Source organism: Sander vitreus, chromosome 13, assembly GCF_031162955.1.
Source record: "Sander vitreus isolate 19-12246 chromosome 13, sanVit1, whole genome shotgun sequence".
Classification (NCBI taxonomy): domain Eukaryota; kingdom Metazoa; phylum Chordata; class Actinopteri; order Perciformes; family Percidae; genus Sander; species Sander vitreus.
In genome coordinates, this window is record NC_135867.1 from 20,121,906 (window position 1) to 20,137,993 (window position 16,088).

Genomic DNA, 16,088 nt, shown 5'->3' on the forward strand with positions numbered 1-16,088 from the left:
TCCTGAGTGAAGGGTCCTTAGCATCATCTTGGGGAAATCACAGATAAATATAACAAATAAAACAGTGTACAGAAGAGTCAGACTAAAACTAATTAGTCACCATTATGATGACAGTAACAGCCTGAAAAAGCTTCACTACAAGGCCAAGCCATTCCATGCTCAGCCACTAGATGGCCCACAAGTGCAGGTAGGCTAACCAAAACACTTAAGACTCCAATTTGATCTTTGATAATACTGTTGCTCACCTGTATGTAGGATATGCTTTCAGTGCAAGACTCATTCCATTCTGACTTCATGGAAAAATGAACACTACAAATAGGCAAATAAAAACAAACCTTTGCGTTCCCATACCAACAGAAAACAAAGTACACATATTTGTCAAGAGGACAGCGTTGAGATATCCACTTGACAAATGCAAAAATTTAAATGCTGACATTAAATACATTACTATGTCAACTGTACAAGTTAGTCACTGTACCTCAAGAGCATATCTACTATCTGAGAAGAAAAAGAAAAGCTATAGCACTGTGAAAAAATATTCTTCCATGCAAATGGAAGAGACTGTCCCTTTTACTAGACTTGTTTCCTATAACATTACATTGTGATTAGCAGGCTATGATAATAATAATTAAAAAAAACAAACATACAAAGTAACACCCAGAGGCTTCGGGAGAGAACTTGTAAAACATCAAAAACAGCAATTTATTGTTATTGCTTCAGTCCATTTCTCATCTCCCTTTTACAAAAGCACAGGTGTGTTTTCCTACAGAGTCCTCAAGGGTGCTTGAGGACTCCTCATTTGTCATTACACAACTCACAGTTTCACTCTAACTGACTACACTAAGTCTTACGGTTGTCCTGATTTCAAGAGAAATCCTAATCGATTTCTACTTAAGTGTTCTGCATCTCACGTCAGTCACTTAACATTAGTTGGGACGCGGCTGTGACTTGGGGAGCTCCTACTGCCCGCACAGCTCATGTAAATATTCACTTCCGGGTAAGTACACATGGTTCAGGGGGAGAAAGAGCTGAGCTTGAGGCGCAAATGATGACGACGACAGGAGTCTCGTTTCACTTCATTTTTCCCTTTCTTTCTGGCCAGTCCAATGCTCTGTCTCCCCTTTTTACCAGTGTTGGGAAGAAGGCAAGACTTGGGAGAGAAAAGGCATGCTATCCATTGACCTCATGGCGATGTTGAGCGGACCAGCCATATTCATAGGCATGGTGGTCGTTATAGCGACTGGGTGGGCAATATTCATGGGAACCGAGGAAGGGATGTTGACAGAAGCAATGTTGACGGGCCCGGTGATGGTGACTGGGTGCTGGAGGCTGATTGGAGATGTGATGTTGACTGTGTTGGTGGTAATGTTCATTTGTGCGGCTATGGTGACAGGGTTGTTGGAGTGGCCCCGGTTCATCGCCGTGGTGATGGGGGCAGAAATGGTCACAGGTGTAGCTGAGGAAGAATTGCAGACCCCGTTACCCTCTGGGAAAACATGAGAAAGAGCATTCAACTTTTGTTCTGCGGCTACGCAAAATAGTTGTTCATTGGTAGGCTATAAAAGATAAAAGCAAAGCTTTAAATGGGCAACACCTTCATTACTCCCCCTGCAATCTAATGTATCCTCCCATTTTTCACAGTACCACAACATTATACCTTGTAATCTAAAATAGGATTAGAGGGAGGTGATGGGATTGAATTTGCAAAGCTTGATAACATTCTGTTTTTTTTTTTATTTCTACTACAGCAGTAATGTGACTCACAAAGGCTACTTGCCAAGTTAAGAGATAGTAAAATGAGGCAGAGATGTTAAAGCAAAATGTATGTGTATCTGACACATGTGACATACCTTTGTTACAAGAGTTGAAGTTGGTCTGTCCGTGAGTCTTCAAATGGCTGGTGATGTAGGCTGCACTGAGCATCTTCCCACAGATGCTACAGGTGACCTTGCCTTCATGCCTGATCATGTGGGAGCGGAGTCTGTCTTTGGTGGCGAAAGCAGAGGTACAGGCCTGCAGCCGCAAAGCAGACTGGGTCAAAGGTCAGCGGAGTACAGCAACAACATCATTATTATAAGTAATAATAATCTGGAAGCTGACAGTGATGACTCTTACCGTTACTTGACATTTAAACGGTCTTTCCGAGGAATGCACATGCTTCACATGGCAGCTCAAGTGGTCTGGCCTAGATTTAAAAATAAAAACAAGCAGTAGTAGTAAGCAGCAGTAGTTAAGGGACTATAGTTTTGGGGGCAATTACAGTAACTATACTAGGGCTGCAACTAACGATTATTTTCATAGTCGATTAATCTGTTGATTATTTTCTCGATTATTTGATTAGTTTGGTCTGTAAAATGTCAGAAAATGGTGAAAAATGTGGATCAGTGTGATCATCCATGACGTCCTCAAATGTCTTGTTTTGTCCACAACTCAAAGATATTCAAGTTTACTGTCACAGAGGAGAGAAGAAACTAGAAAATATTCACATTTAAGAAGCTGGAATCAAAGAATTTTTACTTTTGTCTTTAAAAAAAATGACTCAAACCGACTAATCGATAATCAAAATAGTTGGCGATTAATTTACGAGTTGACAACTAATCGATTAATCTTTGCAGCTCTAAACTATACTTGTGATTTGACCAGGGATACAACAATATTACCGGTTCAAAAATGTATGCAAGTATGCATCATTAACTGACATGGAAGTGCACAAGGACAAAGTGAAATGCCTATTGTACAACGTTTCTTTACAGTGTAAGTGTAGAAGTGCGGAAGCATATGGACGTGCTCCGTTTGCTTTGATAATGAGGGGATGGGAAAAAAAAAAAAAAAATCCCTTAAAATTCTGGCCAATGGTGGTCAACTCTCCATGATCAATCGTGCGTGAATTAGTTTGACCTAGTTTCAAAAACGCACCACACAGAGATGGTAAGTTTGTACACTTTCCACTTGTTTTCTGAATAAATTGACAGTTCATTACACTACTTCGGTTTATTTTCTTGCAGCCTTGGCATTACTTACAGAAATTTGAAGACAATGTTATTGAGAATCTCCAGGAATTTGGTTGGTAGTTTCCTGAAATCCAATACTGAATTGCACAATATCTCTTTGAGGATTCGGAAGACACTTTCTAGGCCACCAAGTTATTCAACTTCACTAATGCAGTGGAGGGGGGGTCGTATTTCTGACAACAGTCAACAACTGTGAGAAAGTATTAAATGTATGTTTACAGCTATGTAAAAAAAAAAAAAAAAGTGACGAATCAGCCTGACGATTTTTTTTTTTTTTTTTTGCTTTCGCACTGAACTTTTTACTATGAAACACGTTTGATAAATGTAACTTAAACATTAAAATGACTAACAAGTGATATGAGATAGTAAGATATATTTTTATATAAAAAAATACTTATGGTAATAAGACTTTACACAAATATTGGTGTTAAACTGAAGGTTAAAGAACAACAACAAACATTGATGACAACACATTCCTCTGTGTTCCACTGTATAATTAACTGTCCATTGCATATCAGCAGTTGCAAGAAAACAGCTCTTTGCCTCTTGACCTTTACAGTGAAACTCCAGCATTCACAAATTCTTCTTGGCACTGATCCTCCTCTGTCAGCTTGTTAGTTCTATTGAAGCTGTGAGCTGAATCATGTTAGAAGTGGCATAATGGAGTGAGTAAGGGCTACAGCATTGGAAGTTGCTCCGAAACCGGAAGGTTTCATGCTGCTGGATTAAATATACAAATTAGAGGAGTTAAGTGGAATCTTCTCAGTGGTGCAATGAACTGGAACCAGGTCCACCCCCCCCTTTTTTTTTTGTCCCACCGACGGGGACAGCAGACTCCAGACAGTGCCTGCCTACATATCTGGCTGAGTGGCAGTGACTCAGTGCCCTGTTATTCAGTCCCCATTCTCACTTTCCAGTATGCTGATGAATCCCTACCCCACGTCACTGTGTTGGAGGCATGCCCAAAACTGCCCTGCACAGCGCTAATGTTACAGCTCGACTAGGGTAGACGGCTGATGTTTTTTTTTTGAAGTTGTGTTGCAGCACAGAACTCTTCTAATGTTATCAATATTCTCCGCTCACTCGATGCCGATAAAAGTGCACCACTGGAATTTTTGGCTCGTCTAAAAAGACAGTGAAATGTTCTTTGTGTGTGTGTTGATAAATCTAAATATGTAGCCACCATGAGACCGTCTTAAACAAAAAATGTGTGTTCACTACATAGTAAATGTGTTGACCTGAACATTACCGTGTGGTTCACTGAATTCCCAAGGGAAAGAGACTCTGTGACATGCTGGCGGGAACAGCAAAGCGACAAGTGATGCCTCCCCCTCCCTTGATACTCTACCACTGGTGCTCTCCCATGTGCGACTGTTTAAACATGTGGTTGAAATGGCGTGTGTGTGTGTGTGTGTGTGTGTGTGTGATAAACTGCTTAGCACTTATAAATATGAAAACACAGCTACTGGGAAGCTACCTGGACAGTACATGCCATACAATTATCCCTCTATACGAAATTGTGCAGCAATTGAATAATCCAAACCTAACTGGCTGAATCATTCACAAACATGTCATGGGTTGTTACAAGCAATAGGGTTGCTATTTAGTGAACTTTTGGTAAAGCAAAAGGTGAATGGTATTCACTGCCAAACACCATTCTAATGAACAACTGCAAACATGAAATACGTAGTGAATAAGGTTACACTTCAGTCTAGAAAGTATGCTTCACTTACTTTGCTAATTTTTGGACTGACAAGTTAATAGTAGTCAAAAAAAGGTATGTTTGTTAGAATTTCTTTATCATCATGTTTTTTTTAGACATTTCTCTCTGACCCCGGAATGCAACCATTAGAGGGTGAAATTACTCCACTACCATAAGAATAAATTAGATTTCAGAAGCATACTTCATGTTTACAATAGCCGTGTTAGTTGTTGATTGAAATTCTAAATAAACTAGAGCAGTTGTGAAAACAATTCGATTTTGCATATGTCCCTATTTTCTCACCAATTTAGAATTTCCTATTGTCACTGTGCATTGCCCCAGTTGCTGCTGATCCCATTGCTTACCAAACACATCCTCATTTAGACTTAAGCCCCTTTCACACATGCACCGCAAACCTGAAAAGATCTAACAACCGGCTTTTACTTAGGGTCCCGAGGGTTCAATCAGAACTAGGGAAATCGGCATTCTTCTATAATGTACCAACCACATGGAACGCGCTACAACAATCATTTAAATCAAGTTACCTTCCAACATATGGGCACAGTTTAGAGCATTATTAAATACTCATGATTTTGGATGCAATTGCTTTTAGCCATTTAAATGCTAATTTCTATCTGGATTCCAACATTTGAAAATTGTGTTCTAAATTATATAGTGTATTTATTTCATGTTATCTCGGCTACATTGAAAATGAGGGCTTGCCCTCAATTGTACTCCCGAGAACTAAATAAAAGGTTGATGATGATCGTCTAGACATTACCCGGCGGAGCTGTATGTGAGCAAATGTCCAAAATCAGTTGGATCGGACATCGACCGCTCTTCACTCTGACAGCTCCCTGGTACTAAATCTGTGTAATCGCCGATTGAGCCGAAAAACATTCACAGCAAGCGTGTTGATGACGCAAAACCGGAAGAAATCAAACATCCAAGGGTGAAGGAGGAGGGTGTTAGACGGAAATGTCTAACTGGAGAGACGACGAGATTTGGGAACTTCGCCAGACAAATTCAAGGAACGGTTAAGAGACTGTTGTTTATGACCTAATTATGAACGGCTCCGTGACACAGTGTAATCAGCGCCATTCCCGTCTGCTGCACGCTCCACCCCTCGTCTAAAGTATTTAGAGTAAGTAAGAACGCATCTGGCACGGACAATCTCCCGTTGTGTACTACACGTGTGAAAGGGGAGCTCCAGAAAATGTCGGGACCTAATTTCTCGGACACAGTCCAGAGTTCACATGTAAAAACGGCTATAGACAGAAAAGTTTCACTGGCAGAGTATAACAGGCAGAGACTCACAGGCCTAGACACTCACACTTTGGACACATCCAAAAACAAAGCAGTGGCTAATGCAGCGACAATGATACCCAGCTGGCCTCCCGCTGGAGACCACTTCCAGTTATGTTTATGGGCCCGTCTCAAGAAGCAGGTTTACTGAATTAGTTGGATAACCGCAGCGAATAAAACTTAACAGTTGCTTCAGTTCATGCTCCACATCTGAGGGGTGCTCTGCATTTTAATAAAGTCAGTAAAGTTGTCCATCAATTGACTAATCCTGCTATTAAAAAATAGCTTTTCACTGACATAATAGAATAGGAAAATATTGTTCTATCATTACTATTAACCAATTTGAACAAAATTTAAAAGAAAATAAAGTGAACAGGCTTATTCCCAATACAAGTGTGTACTTGTCATTTGTATTACCTACAGAAATATTGCAAGTGGCCATTGTTGCCATGTAATGCCTAGTTCACACTAGGCAACTTTAAAACTCATCAGATCACTGTACTGCTCACACTACACAACTTTCCATCTTGTATTCGGGAGTTGTATTGGCTCACTGACTCTGATGAGATTTACCCTTTTAGGTATTGAAATTGGCTATCGAACGACGAGGCATTTTTCGATACTCAATACTTTAGAGGCAATTCGGTCGGTGCCTAAAAAGTATTGAATTCGGTACCCAGCCCTAATCAGGGATGCGTCTGCGGGCTCGCATCTTTGTACAGTTTACACATGGCACTCGATCGGTGATTTGCAAGCGCCGGGCCAGCGCCAATTTGCCTCCAAGGGTTAAAGTAACAAACCATTTGTAAGCCTGAAATGCTGCCCTGGAGGAAACGTGTACAATGTATTGAATTAAGAATTCTATAAAATGTAAAAACTGCTCTATGCCTGAATTCCGGAAAGGTGCCTGAGAACTTTAAGACCTGTTCCTCTGATCTGGAGCGCCAAAGACTTTCGGCGAGTGGAAAATCAGAGATAAAGTCGTGTAACGTGAACTAGGCAAAAGAAACGCTAAACCTATTTCACTCGAGTATCAGTCACGACATTATAGGATGTCTAACTCAAAAAAGGCAACATTTTGAAAAACCTATCAAAAGGCCAAAAAGGTGGTCCTTACCTGGAAAAGCCTTTCCCACACACTGAACATACATAGGGCTTGTGGACTCCCCCGTCATGAGAGCGAACATGGTAGGTCATTCGGTCCTTCCTTTTAAAGCGTTGCTGGCAGATGGGGCACTCAAAAGGCTTCTCGTCTGAATGGGACAGCTTGTGGCGATTCAGGTGGTAGACATCACGAAAGGCCTTGCCGCACATCTCACACCCATGGTTTTTCTTGACAGGTTTGGCAGGTTTCTTGGCGACATTTTGCTGCGGCATATTTCCCATTGCAGATGATGTCATGATACTCGCGCCTGAGGAAACCGAGGTGGTTGCTGTGGAGAGGATGCCTGCCACCGTGGAGATGTAGGAAGGGTTGCCGTTGTTCTCTCGTTGCATGGTGGAGATCATGGGTACCATGGTGGGGGCTGTCTGGGCAGCCTTCTTTGGCCGTGACACCATCTTAATACCGGTGTGGCTGGACTCATGACGTCGCAGGTGGTAGCTGTCACGGAAGGCCTTGTTGCAGTAGCCGCAGACAAACGGCGTTTTACCTTTGTGTTCCTTCTTTATCACGGGCATTGGTGGCCGTGCACCTCCTCCGCTGGCCACATTGTCTTTGAGGAGCTCAGCAGCACTGGTAGGGGGCTTCTGGTCTATGTGGATGGGCAGGATAGGCTTCTGGTCAATTTGTTCAGCTCCTGCATTAAGAAGTGGCAGCAGGCTGTTCTGGGCCACATGGTGTTGGTGGTGAAGGGCTTCATTGGCCTGCTGATGAAACAAACACACATAGGGATAAATACTTGGTTGAGCCTAAATTAATTCTAGCTTTAAGGCTAATAACACTGATGGATAAACATTTATGGTAACATAAAATTGATATTGTATACTCAATGTAAAATACTCATCAATATTGGGGCTTGTAGCTTCAAAACTGGAGTCAGCTTTGACAAAAAGAAAAAAAGCTTAGTAAGATGTTACAGAACACAAAATGGACACCGGATTGGTCATTAATGAGGTTGACGCAGCATGCCACTAGTGCAAAAGAATCCAAATATACTGGATGAAAAATGATCCCATCATGATGGTGCTGCTGATTCATCATGTGACTGCAAAGCAGGCATACCAAACTACTAGCTCAGCTACGGAGCTCAGTTAGAGGGCAAGGTGAAGTAAAGGAGTGAAGTGCACCCACGCACACACTACGCAAAAAGACAGGTCACTAAACTAGACAAAAGAACATGGATCACAGTGGCCTAACGATTTTCTAGGGGTTTGTCAGCTGTGGTTAGTTACGCTCTAAACAAGGTTAGAAGTAAGTCTAAATCTACATTTTGGCAAATGAACAGCTCAGATAAGTTGTTATTGAGATAGATACCCCTTGTGAGAAACGCCTGAGATTCCTGTTGACCTAGGGACCGTCCCACCAACAGTCATAATTAACAGAGCAGGCAGAGAGTTGCAAACACACTATCAGCAGGGACAGATGTTAATGCATATGCCTTTATGGCTCTTGCTAAACTTGTAACTTGTGAAGACATATTGTTTCCATATCAAACATAAATACTACCTCACAGTTAACGCTGTTTTGCGAGATGGACACAGTCAAGACAACTGTGTTTTGGAACACCAGCAAGAAAGGACAAGGTGGAATGCTTGACCTTTCCCTTTGAGGTTCAATCACCCATTGCAGAGGCCAGCCAAGAAAGGACTTGCAAAAGAGGAGGCAGGGGACAGAAAAGAAAAATGAACCACACAGTGTCCTCCTTATGTCATCCAGCCTATTGTGAGAGACACAAATCTGAGCAGCGATGCCTCAGCAGGGGATCTTTGTATGCTCATCTTCATTGATTTGGCTCATCTATTCATGAGACAGGGACATTGTTTATCCACACACTACTCAACTAAACTCTCCGTCATTCCCTCATACGCAATAGGACCTGGGAACTCGTGGAAAATGCCACCAAGCCCACCCATCCATTTGTCTAAGCACCTGCTCACACTTGCCACCTTCCAGGATTAGTCATAATCATGCCAATGCTTACCCGTCCACTGGCACACCAGGGGTGGGGTGGGGGCTTTATGTTTGGGTGGGAAGGGGGGATACCAGCCGGGAACCCTCTTTGTGAAGCTTGTGAACAGCAGACATAGCCACTGCAGACAGCCTGCATCTATACAGAGGTGCAGGGCCTGTAAGCTGCTGTGCCTTCATGCAGCTCTGACCATTTTGACACAAACGCGCTCTGACAACTGGGGCTGCTCCCTCATAAATAACATCAAAATGGAGGGAGTGTCCTGATGGCTCCACGGGCCACTGTAGACTTGAATTGAGCTCACGGTCTGAGTCAGATTATGTCTCGCTTTTGTATCACACTCTACAGCTGCTTGGCGAAGTCCAATTTTCACAAAACAAACAAAAAGTATAATTGATTACATAAAAATGGAAGGAAGAAGAGGAGTGCATATTGCAGGAAACAAAATAATTTAATAAAAAAAAAAAAAATTGTTCTGGTACACGTAAATCCTTCTCTTCAACTTTATGAGTTTGTTCTACGTTGTTCTTCACTTGTTTACAAGTTCTGAAATCTGTGGCTGCTACCCAGTTTGCTGAGTTGACAAGTTCTTACAAAACATCACTTTTGCAATGTTTGTAATCAATTTTTTCATAGCCTTTAAAGCTATATAAATACTGCAGGGATTCAGTGCCTTGCTTGTTGATGTAGGTTGCAAGTAGACTTAGGCTAGGTAGTTCATGTTTCCGAGGTGGTTTCTATATAATAGGCTAATTCTTTCACCCGGGCTTGGATTGCATCATGTAGAAGGACGGTAGGCCATTTCTAAGCAACTCACCAAGCCTTCCTTCTCCAAAAAACACTGAAATCAATGAGCCACAACCTCCAAAGGCGGTGGCATTTAATACATCTCATATAGAAAACAGTCCCTTCACGAACAAGGAAACAGCTGTGAGATGTTATGTGGTGTATATGAAACATTACCTGGGAGCACAAAGAGCTCTCTTGATTCAAGAAAATTGCAAACATTTCTTAAATGCGGTCAAAACTGGGATATTATAAAGAGGTACTGTATCAAAAAATACACGGATGGAAGGTAAATGACAAAGAGTGAACCAACATTTAGGATAGTAACTCACTTGCTGATATCCAGTACACATCTGCTCACACCCTGATTACACAGACTGATCAGTTATTTTTTTTGGCATCACAGCTATGATGAAATTGCTACGCGACGTATAAAGTTCACCTTTTGCAAACACTGCAGTTACAAAAACACAGTGTTAAGAACACCTGGTGAGTGGCCTTTGTAACAAATGATGTAAAACCCTGTTTGGACCTTAAAGCAACACCAAATCACTTTTCCTCTTCAGTCCCCCTACAGATTGGAAGTGGAATTGTCCATTACCGCAGTCATTCCAACTACAGATCCGCTACCCGATCTGGCAAACTTGCATAGTGCGGTTACAGCCGGTAGAGGGCCGCAAAGCGAATGCAGAAGTGCCGTTCACCCTGTTACGAGTTCATGTTGATCTGTGCTACGCCGTAATATTCACTACATTCCATTGTTATCAGCTTTTGTTTGGCCAAAGGCATTATTAATACAATTCTGAAAGGTAACAGAACTCATTTTTCATCATAGCAGTAAAAGCACAGGTGTAACTGATAACTTATTGAGTTCTATCAGTATCAGTATTGTTTGATACTTTTCTGAGCCATGTCCAAATGTAGGCCTCGTAGGGCTGCCCCCTCTAGACTAATCAATCGGTCATTTTGGTCTTAAATCGACTAAGATTTAGTCATTGTTTATGCTTTTTTTCATGCCGAGTGACTTATTTTCCAATAAACTTATGAGCACATCTTTGGTAAACACTAGATTTTAAAGTGATGCTTTTGCATTATTCTTTGTGGAGAAACTCAAGTTTTACAGATCTGTCGATTAAATCAACCAATATCTCAGTCGAGAACATCCTTCAAGTGCAAGTTGACTAAGATTTTCTTTAATTAAGGACAGCCCTAATGCTTCGGAAAAGATCTATTGTTAAAAACAAGCAAGTAGAACATAAATAAGCAGTACAATATATGAGACTCATAAAATATTTCTCAATGGCACTATTAAGCCTCACAAACATTGCAGAGTCTATTTTTATTTAATGTTATCAAGTCTACAAAATGGGGGGATGGGGACTACTGACCAGCAAAATGTTGATGCTACAAAGCCTTTACACTGGCACTAGGACTTTAACTTAAAATTAAGATGCTAAAGCTCCCTTCATTAGTATATTTTATTTAAACAGTAAATACAGGTACTTTGTCGTAATGGACATGTTTCAAGCAAAACAAGCTCTAAAAAAAACCCCCACTGTAAGCTACTACTTAGCACCAAATGGCAAACAGAAAGAGTTAGTAAGTAGGCTAGTTGGTGGACAATGTTAAACATCTACAAAGATAACAACCCAGATATTTTTTAAGGGTTACTGTAACAAGCCGTAGCTAAAAAATTGGACTTGCATTCGTCAGGTGGCCACAGAGATGACTACAAACGACTGATAATGTTGCTTCATGTCCGCTAGAGTTTTGAGTAGGCAATTGTTTGCTATCACATTAGCCATAGCCACTTGTTGGTTGATCTGTCAGCTTGACTTAGAAAGGTAAAGATTAATCCATTAATTGTCAACTATTAATCGCCAACTATCGATAATCGATTAATTGGTCATGTTTTCAAGAATGAAAAAAGTCGGGCTAGCTCAGTTGGTAGAGCGGGCGCCCATATATAGAGGTTTACTCCTCGACGCAGCGGGCCCGGGTTCGACTCCGACCTGCGGCCCTTTGCGGCATGTCATTCCCCCTCTCTCCCCCCCCCCCCTTTCATTTCTTCAGCTGTCCCGTCAATAAAGGCCTAAAAATGCCCAAAAAATAATCTAAAGACAAGAAAGAAGAATGAAAAAAGTCAAAATTCTCTAATTACACATTCTAAATGAGAATATTTTCTGTTTTTTTTACTCCTCATCTTTGAGTTGTGGATAAAATAAGACATTTGAGGTCGTCGTCTTCAACAGAATAATAGTTACTTGCTGCCCTAGCTTAACTTAATGCATTTCGGCCTCTAATGGAAAAATTATTAATGCAATTTCAAATGTAATTGGTAACACTTTTCTGATATCAAAAACTGTCGCTGCACTAATATTAGATGATCTAAAATGTAATTTGACATACAAATACATCAGCCTGTTTACTGTATTAAGAAACAGATCTACACCAACAAATCAACAAAATGGCTTCCAAATGCAAGGTGCATCACCAACAGCTTTCTTGAAACCATTTAATACATCTGGCAGTGGCCTGTAAAGGCAATATTATTAGGCTAGGTTAAGATGAGTCAATCATTTTCACTACAGTTGGTTCACCTGTTAAACGTCATTTTATTTCAAACATTTGTCAGCCAAACGCATCTTGAATGAATGGATGCATTGCACTTTATAATAATTGTTTGTTATTATAATAGTTAGTCTTCTTCTCTTCTTGTTCTAAGTGGCTATCACAGTCTTCAGAGACAGCCAGAATGGAGCTCCATGCACAGAAGGATTGCATTATGACTTTCTCACTTTAGGGCACTTTTTACCATTTACTTTGCAGCATTACTGACGTATCATTGTGCATCCAGACAGAGCCAAACTGGTCTGAACAACATGATTCACTTAACTGTGGCCTGACATAAAACTGGCAATATATTGCGCATTATGCGAAAATAGGAGAGGCAGCTGTACTTATGGTAGTAGTCAAGCAGCTCATTTACACAACAATATGGATAATTTTAAACGCCTGACAAAGTATTTAAACAAATATGTTAATCATTTTCTACACATTACTAAAATACGTTTCTATAAAAAAGGTAACACAGTGGAGAACTTTAAAACTAAAAATTCTGCAAAGCATGTGTCAATTGATGGTAGTTGAATGAAATATTTCTAGCCTTACGACAAGCTTCAGAATGATAACTGCACACAGATTTACATGAGATTGACAGCGTAACAGTGTGCAGTACACAATACATGCAGGGCTTCTGGCTAGACGCCAGATACTCCACAACAAGCCACACCGTCCATCTGCCTTTTACATCAGGAAGAAATAGTGCTCAAAGATGAGTCTCTCACAGTAGAGCAGAATGTTACTAATGCCACATACCAAGCAGGGTGAGTGTTAACACTGGATAAGTAATGTTAACTTTGCTTGTGTAGCAAGACCTTATCTACACCTTTTAGAAGCAACTTAAATGAGAAAAGAAAAACTTCTCTAACATATCGATGATAGTTCAAGCTTCCCTGTAGCACTTCTACCACCTTGACTGCTTCTCCAGTGACTACATGAGTCCTTAAGTTATTTGACTTTCATTTATGCATCCTCTCTGCCATTTTCAATCAGTGCTCCCTCTCAGCAGCAGTTTGACACATTTCTATTAACATATTTACTTGATCAGTTAATTAGTACAGTAGATATGATACAACTGTATTAGTCCCGAAGGAAATGATTGTACCAGAGTAGATGGCAAGTGATACAAAGTAAACATGTTTATCTGAAGGTCAAACACATAATATAAAATAAATAGTATTGTCAAGGGACTTAAACATAACAGTACTAACATTACCAACAAGAACTCATGATCTATACCTGACCCTGCTCTCAATTACATACAGTCACTCACATTAAGCTGCAGTAAAATAATAAACTAAGCAGTCAGCAACTGTAGGATGTAGATTGAATAGTTTTCTAAAATAAAAAAAATAAAAAGGAGATTCAATTATTTTTGTGAATGATACTGAACTGCTGCAAGGTTGATTGAGGAGGTTCTTCCCATTATGGAGTTTATCACACCCACTAACACACACTGGGGCATAACTTTATATATAATATACCAAATAATCCCTCTTAAGACTTGTAAAAACACATGAGACGACAGAATTGCGATATTCTTAGGATGTGGGTTTATAAATGTGTTAACAAAATGACAGCATACAAATAAACGCGACAAAACATTTAATCATTTGAAATATCGTCTCCCTTAAACTAAGGTTGTATCGTTTTGCTTTCTTCAAGCTCAAGGCTCAATTCTTTTAGGCTAAGTAAGGCCATGGGAATAAACCATTTCATTCATTTTTTGAACAATAGCCTTCCATCTTAGTACACAGTGAAAACCACTAAACCGTGGCAGATCTCACTCTCAACAGCATCACTCACTTTCTAGCTAAAAGGGATTTATAAATTGCGTAATGTTGCTAATTTCAAATCTGCTTCTTCGTTGCTAGTGTTAGCTGATGTTGTGTGCATAGTTTGAATTCCTTTCCACCACGGTCTTGCAGAATAAATAGCTAGTTAATAAACAGAGAGCGGCACAGCGTTGCTTACCAAGCAATGTTTTTTTTATTTTTGTGGGCTCATTACGACAGCCTCGCCCAAACTAAGCTAAATTAGCCAGCGAGTTTGATTAAGGCAGCCTTAACATCGTTAGCTAACTTGGCTAGTTATTGTCGAACCAACCGACTGAGGCAAGCGGAAAGTTCACCGCGGACTTGCGAATCGTCGTTGGTAAATCTCAGCAGCCGATAACCTAAGTAAACACGTATTCAACGTTCGCTAAACAAAATTATATGTGGTATTAACCGCGTTACAATAAGAAAATCTTCGCCCGGCATTACATCTCATTATCCTACGGCGTTCGATCAAAGCCCTCAGTCACACGGAAAAAAAACAGGTCTGTCTCGATTGTAACGGTGCAGTGGCGTCTCCAGCCTACTTCAAATTATCCCGCATGTTTTGCTGGCTTCGACTTGGCAAACAAACTTAAAAAAACATCAAGCGCTGTCGAGTTATTCAACATAAATAATCTAAGTATCCGTACAATAGAAAACACAAGCCACCTTTTTCAAACACACGTTGAGGAAAATTGATTTTTTTGTTCTAGCGTCATTCCCAAACCTCACAGCTGGACGCCTGGATTCATATACCATTGTTTTGCTTGGTTACTTGATCTTGGCATTACTCGTTTAAAAACTGGTATTACCGCTAAGATATCCAGTGCTTACACTTGTTAAGGTTGTTTTTCAAGCTATCCCAGTTTCCCTCCTAAAGAGTCAACTTACTTGAAAAAGAAACGTACTCCAGCTCGGCTCCATTTCCACACTTACTAATTCTGTAGGAAACCTTGTAGAAGCCTACAACAAAGCAACCAAACATGGCAGCTGAAACAACTTCCGGTAACCTCGAGGTTTGAACCACTTTACTGACGAGTTAGGGGGGGTATTACATTTAGTTTGTTAAAAAAGAATTCGTGTAATAGTTTGTGCAGCTCATAAAACAGAGATGAATAAATAAATATTGCCAACTTAAAATGCATTCTGAAATATAATTGCAAGACATTATCTGAATCGCTCCTCCTATCACAGAACTAATTTGATGTAGTTGGATTTCTAAACACCCCTCTGGATGGTTTTTCGCTAAGATTTTTCGAGGGGCATTTGTTAGTCTGTCACATGTGGCTGGGATATGAATGTTTTTTAGTAACACTAGGCTAAATTCGTTTTTATAAGAAAATGATTTAGAACGCGATTTGTTCTGCATTACAAACACTTAGCCCTACTTCTTTCGCATAATGAAAAGTGTTTCCGTTTAAACGGAGCTGGAAATAATCCGCGTGCGGGGCAGTATATTTTCATTCATGGTATGGTGATGAATGAAAACGACAGAACCCATAAATTGAACGAATTCCCTCCAGTGGACCAAAATAACACATTCACTATACTCATTAGCTGTAAATACACCACTTATATTGAATAAACAACAATAAAATATATTTGCTCCTCGTGTTTACTAGGATTATTTTCTGTATAGCCTAGTTATTTGTGAAATTGTGATAGGGCCTAAATCACATGGATGAATACATTGTCTCTAGATTTAAGATTATTT

The 16,088-nt window shown here is 40.3% G+C and overlaps 1 protein-coding gene across 2 annotated transcripts; it reads right to left on the reverse strand.

Annotated features, from left to right (window-relative positions):
* Window positions 1-326: 326 nt before the first annotated feature.
* LOC144527868 (vascular endothelial zinc finger 1-like) lies at window positions 327-15,357 on the reverse strand. 2 transcript variants are annotated; one of them, XM_078266168.1, is made up of 5 exons: window positions 15,266-15,357; window positions 7,136-7,887; window positions 2,116-2,185; window positions 1,851-2,013; window positions 327-1,456 (listed from the first exon to the last, which is right to left on the reverse strand). In XM_078266168.1, the coding sequence occupies exons 1-5, from the start codon at window positions 15,296-15,298 to the stop codon at window positions 1,125-1,127; spliced, it is 1,350 nt and encodes a 449-aa protein (XP_078122294.1). In that variant the 5' UTR covers window positions 15,299-15,357; the 3' UTR covers window positions 327-1,124. The 2 variants fall into 2 exon arrangements, with proteins under 2 accessions (XP_078122294.1, XP_078122293.1); XM_078266167.1 differs by having other exon boundaries at window positions 327-1,486.
* Between the last annotated feature and the right edge of the window lie 731 nt (window positions 15,358-16,088).

What these genes read in the sequence shown, in the direction of transcription:
- LOC144527868 (XM_078266167.1), bottom strand. Translation starts at nt 15,298, where the DNA reads ATGGAGCCGAGCTGGAGTACGTTTCTTTTTCAA. An exon ending in TGTGGGAAAGGCTTTTCCAG is followed by an intron (nt 2,186 to 7,135) that starts GTAAGGACCACC and finishes TTTTAAATCTAG; the next exon opens with GCCAGACCACTTGAGCTGCC. An exon ending in CGTTTAAATGTCAAGTAACG is followed by an intron (nt 2,014 to 2,115) that starts GTAAGAGTCATC and finishes TTGCGGCTGCAG; the next exon opens with GCCTGTACCTCTGCTTTCGC.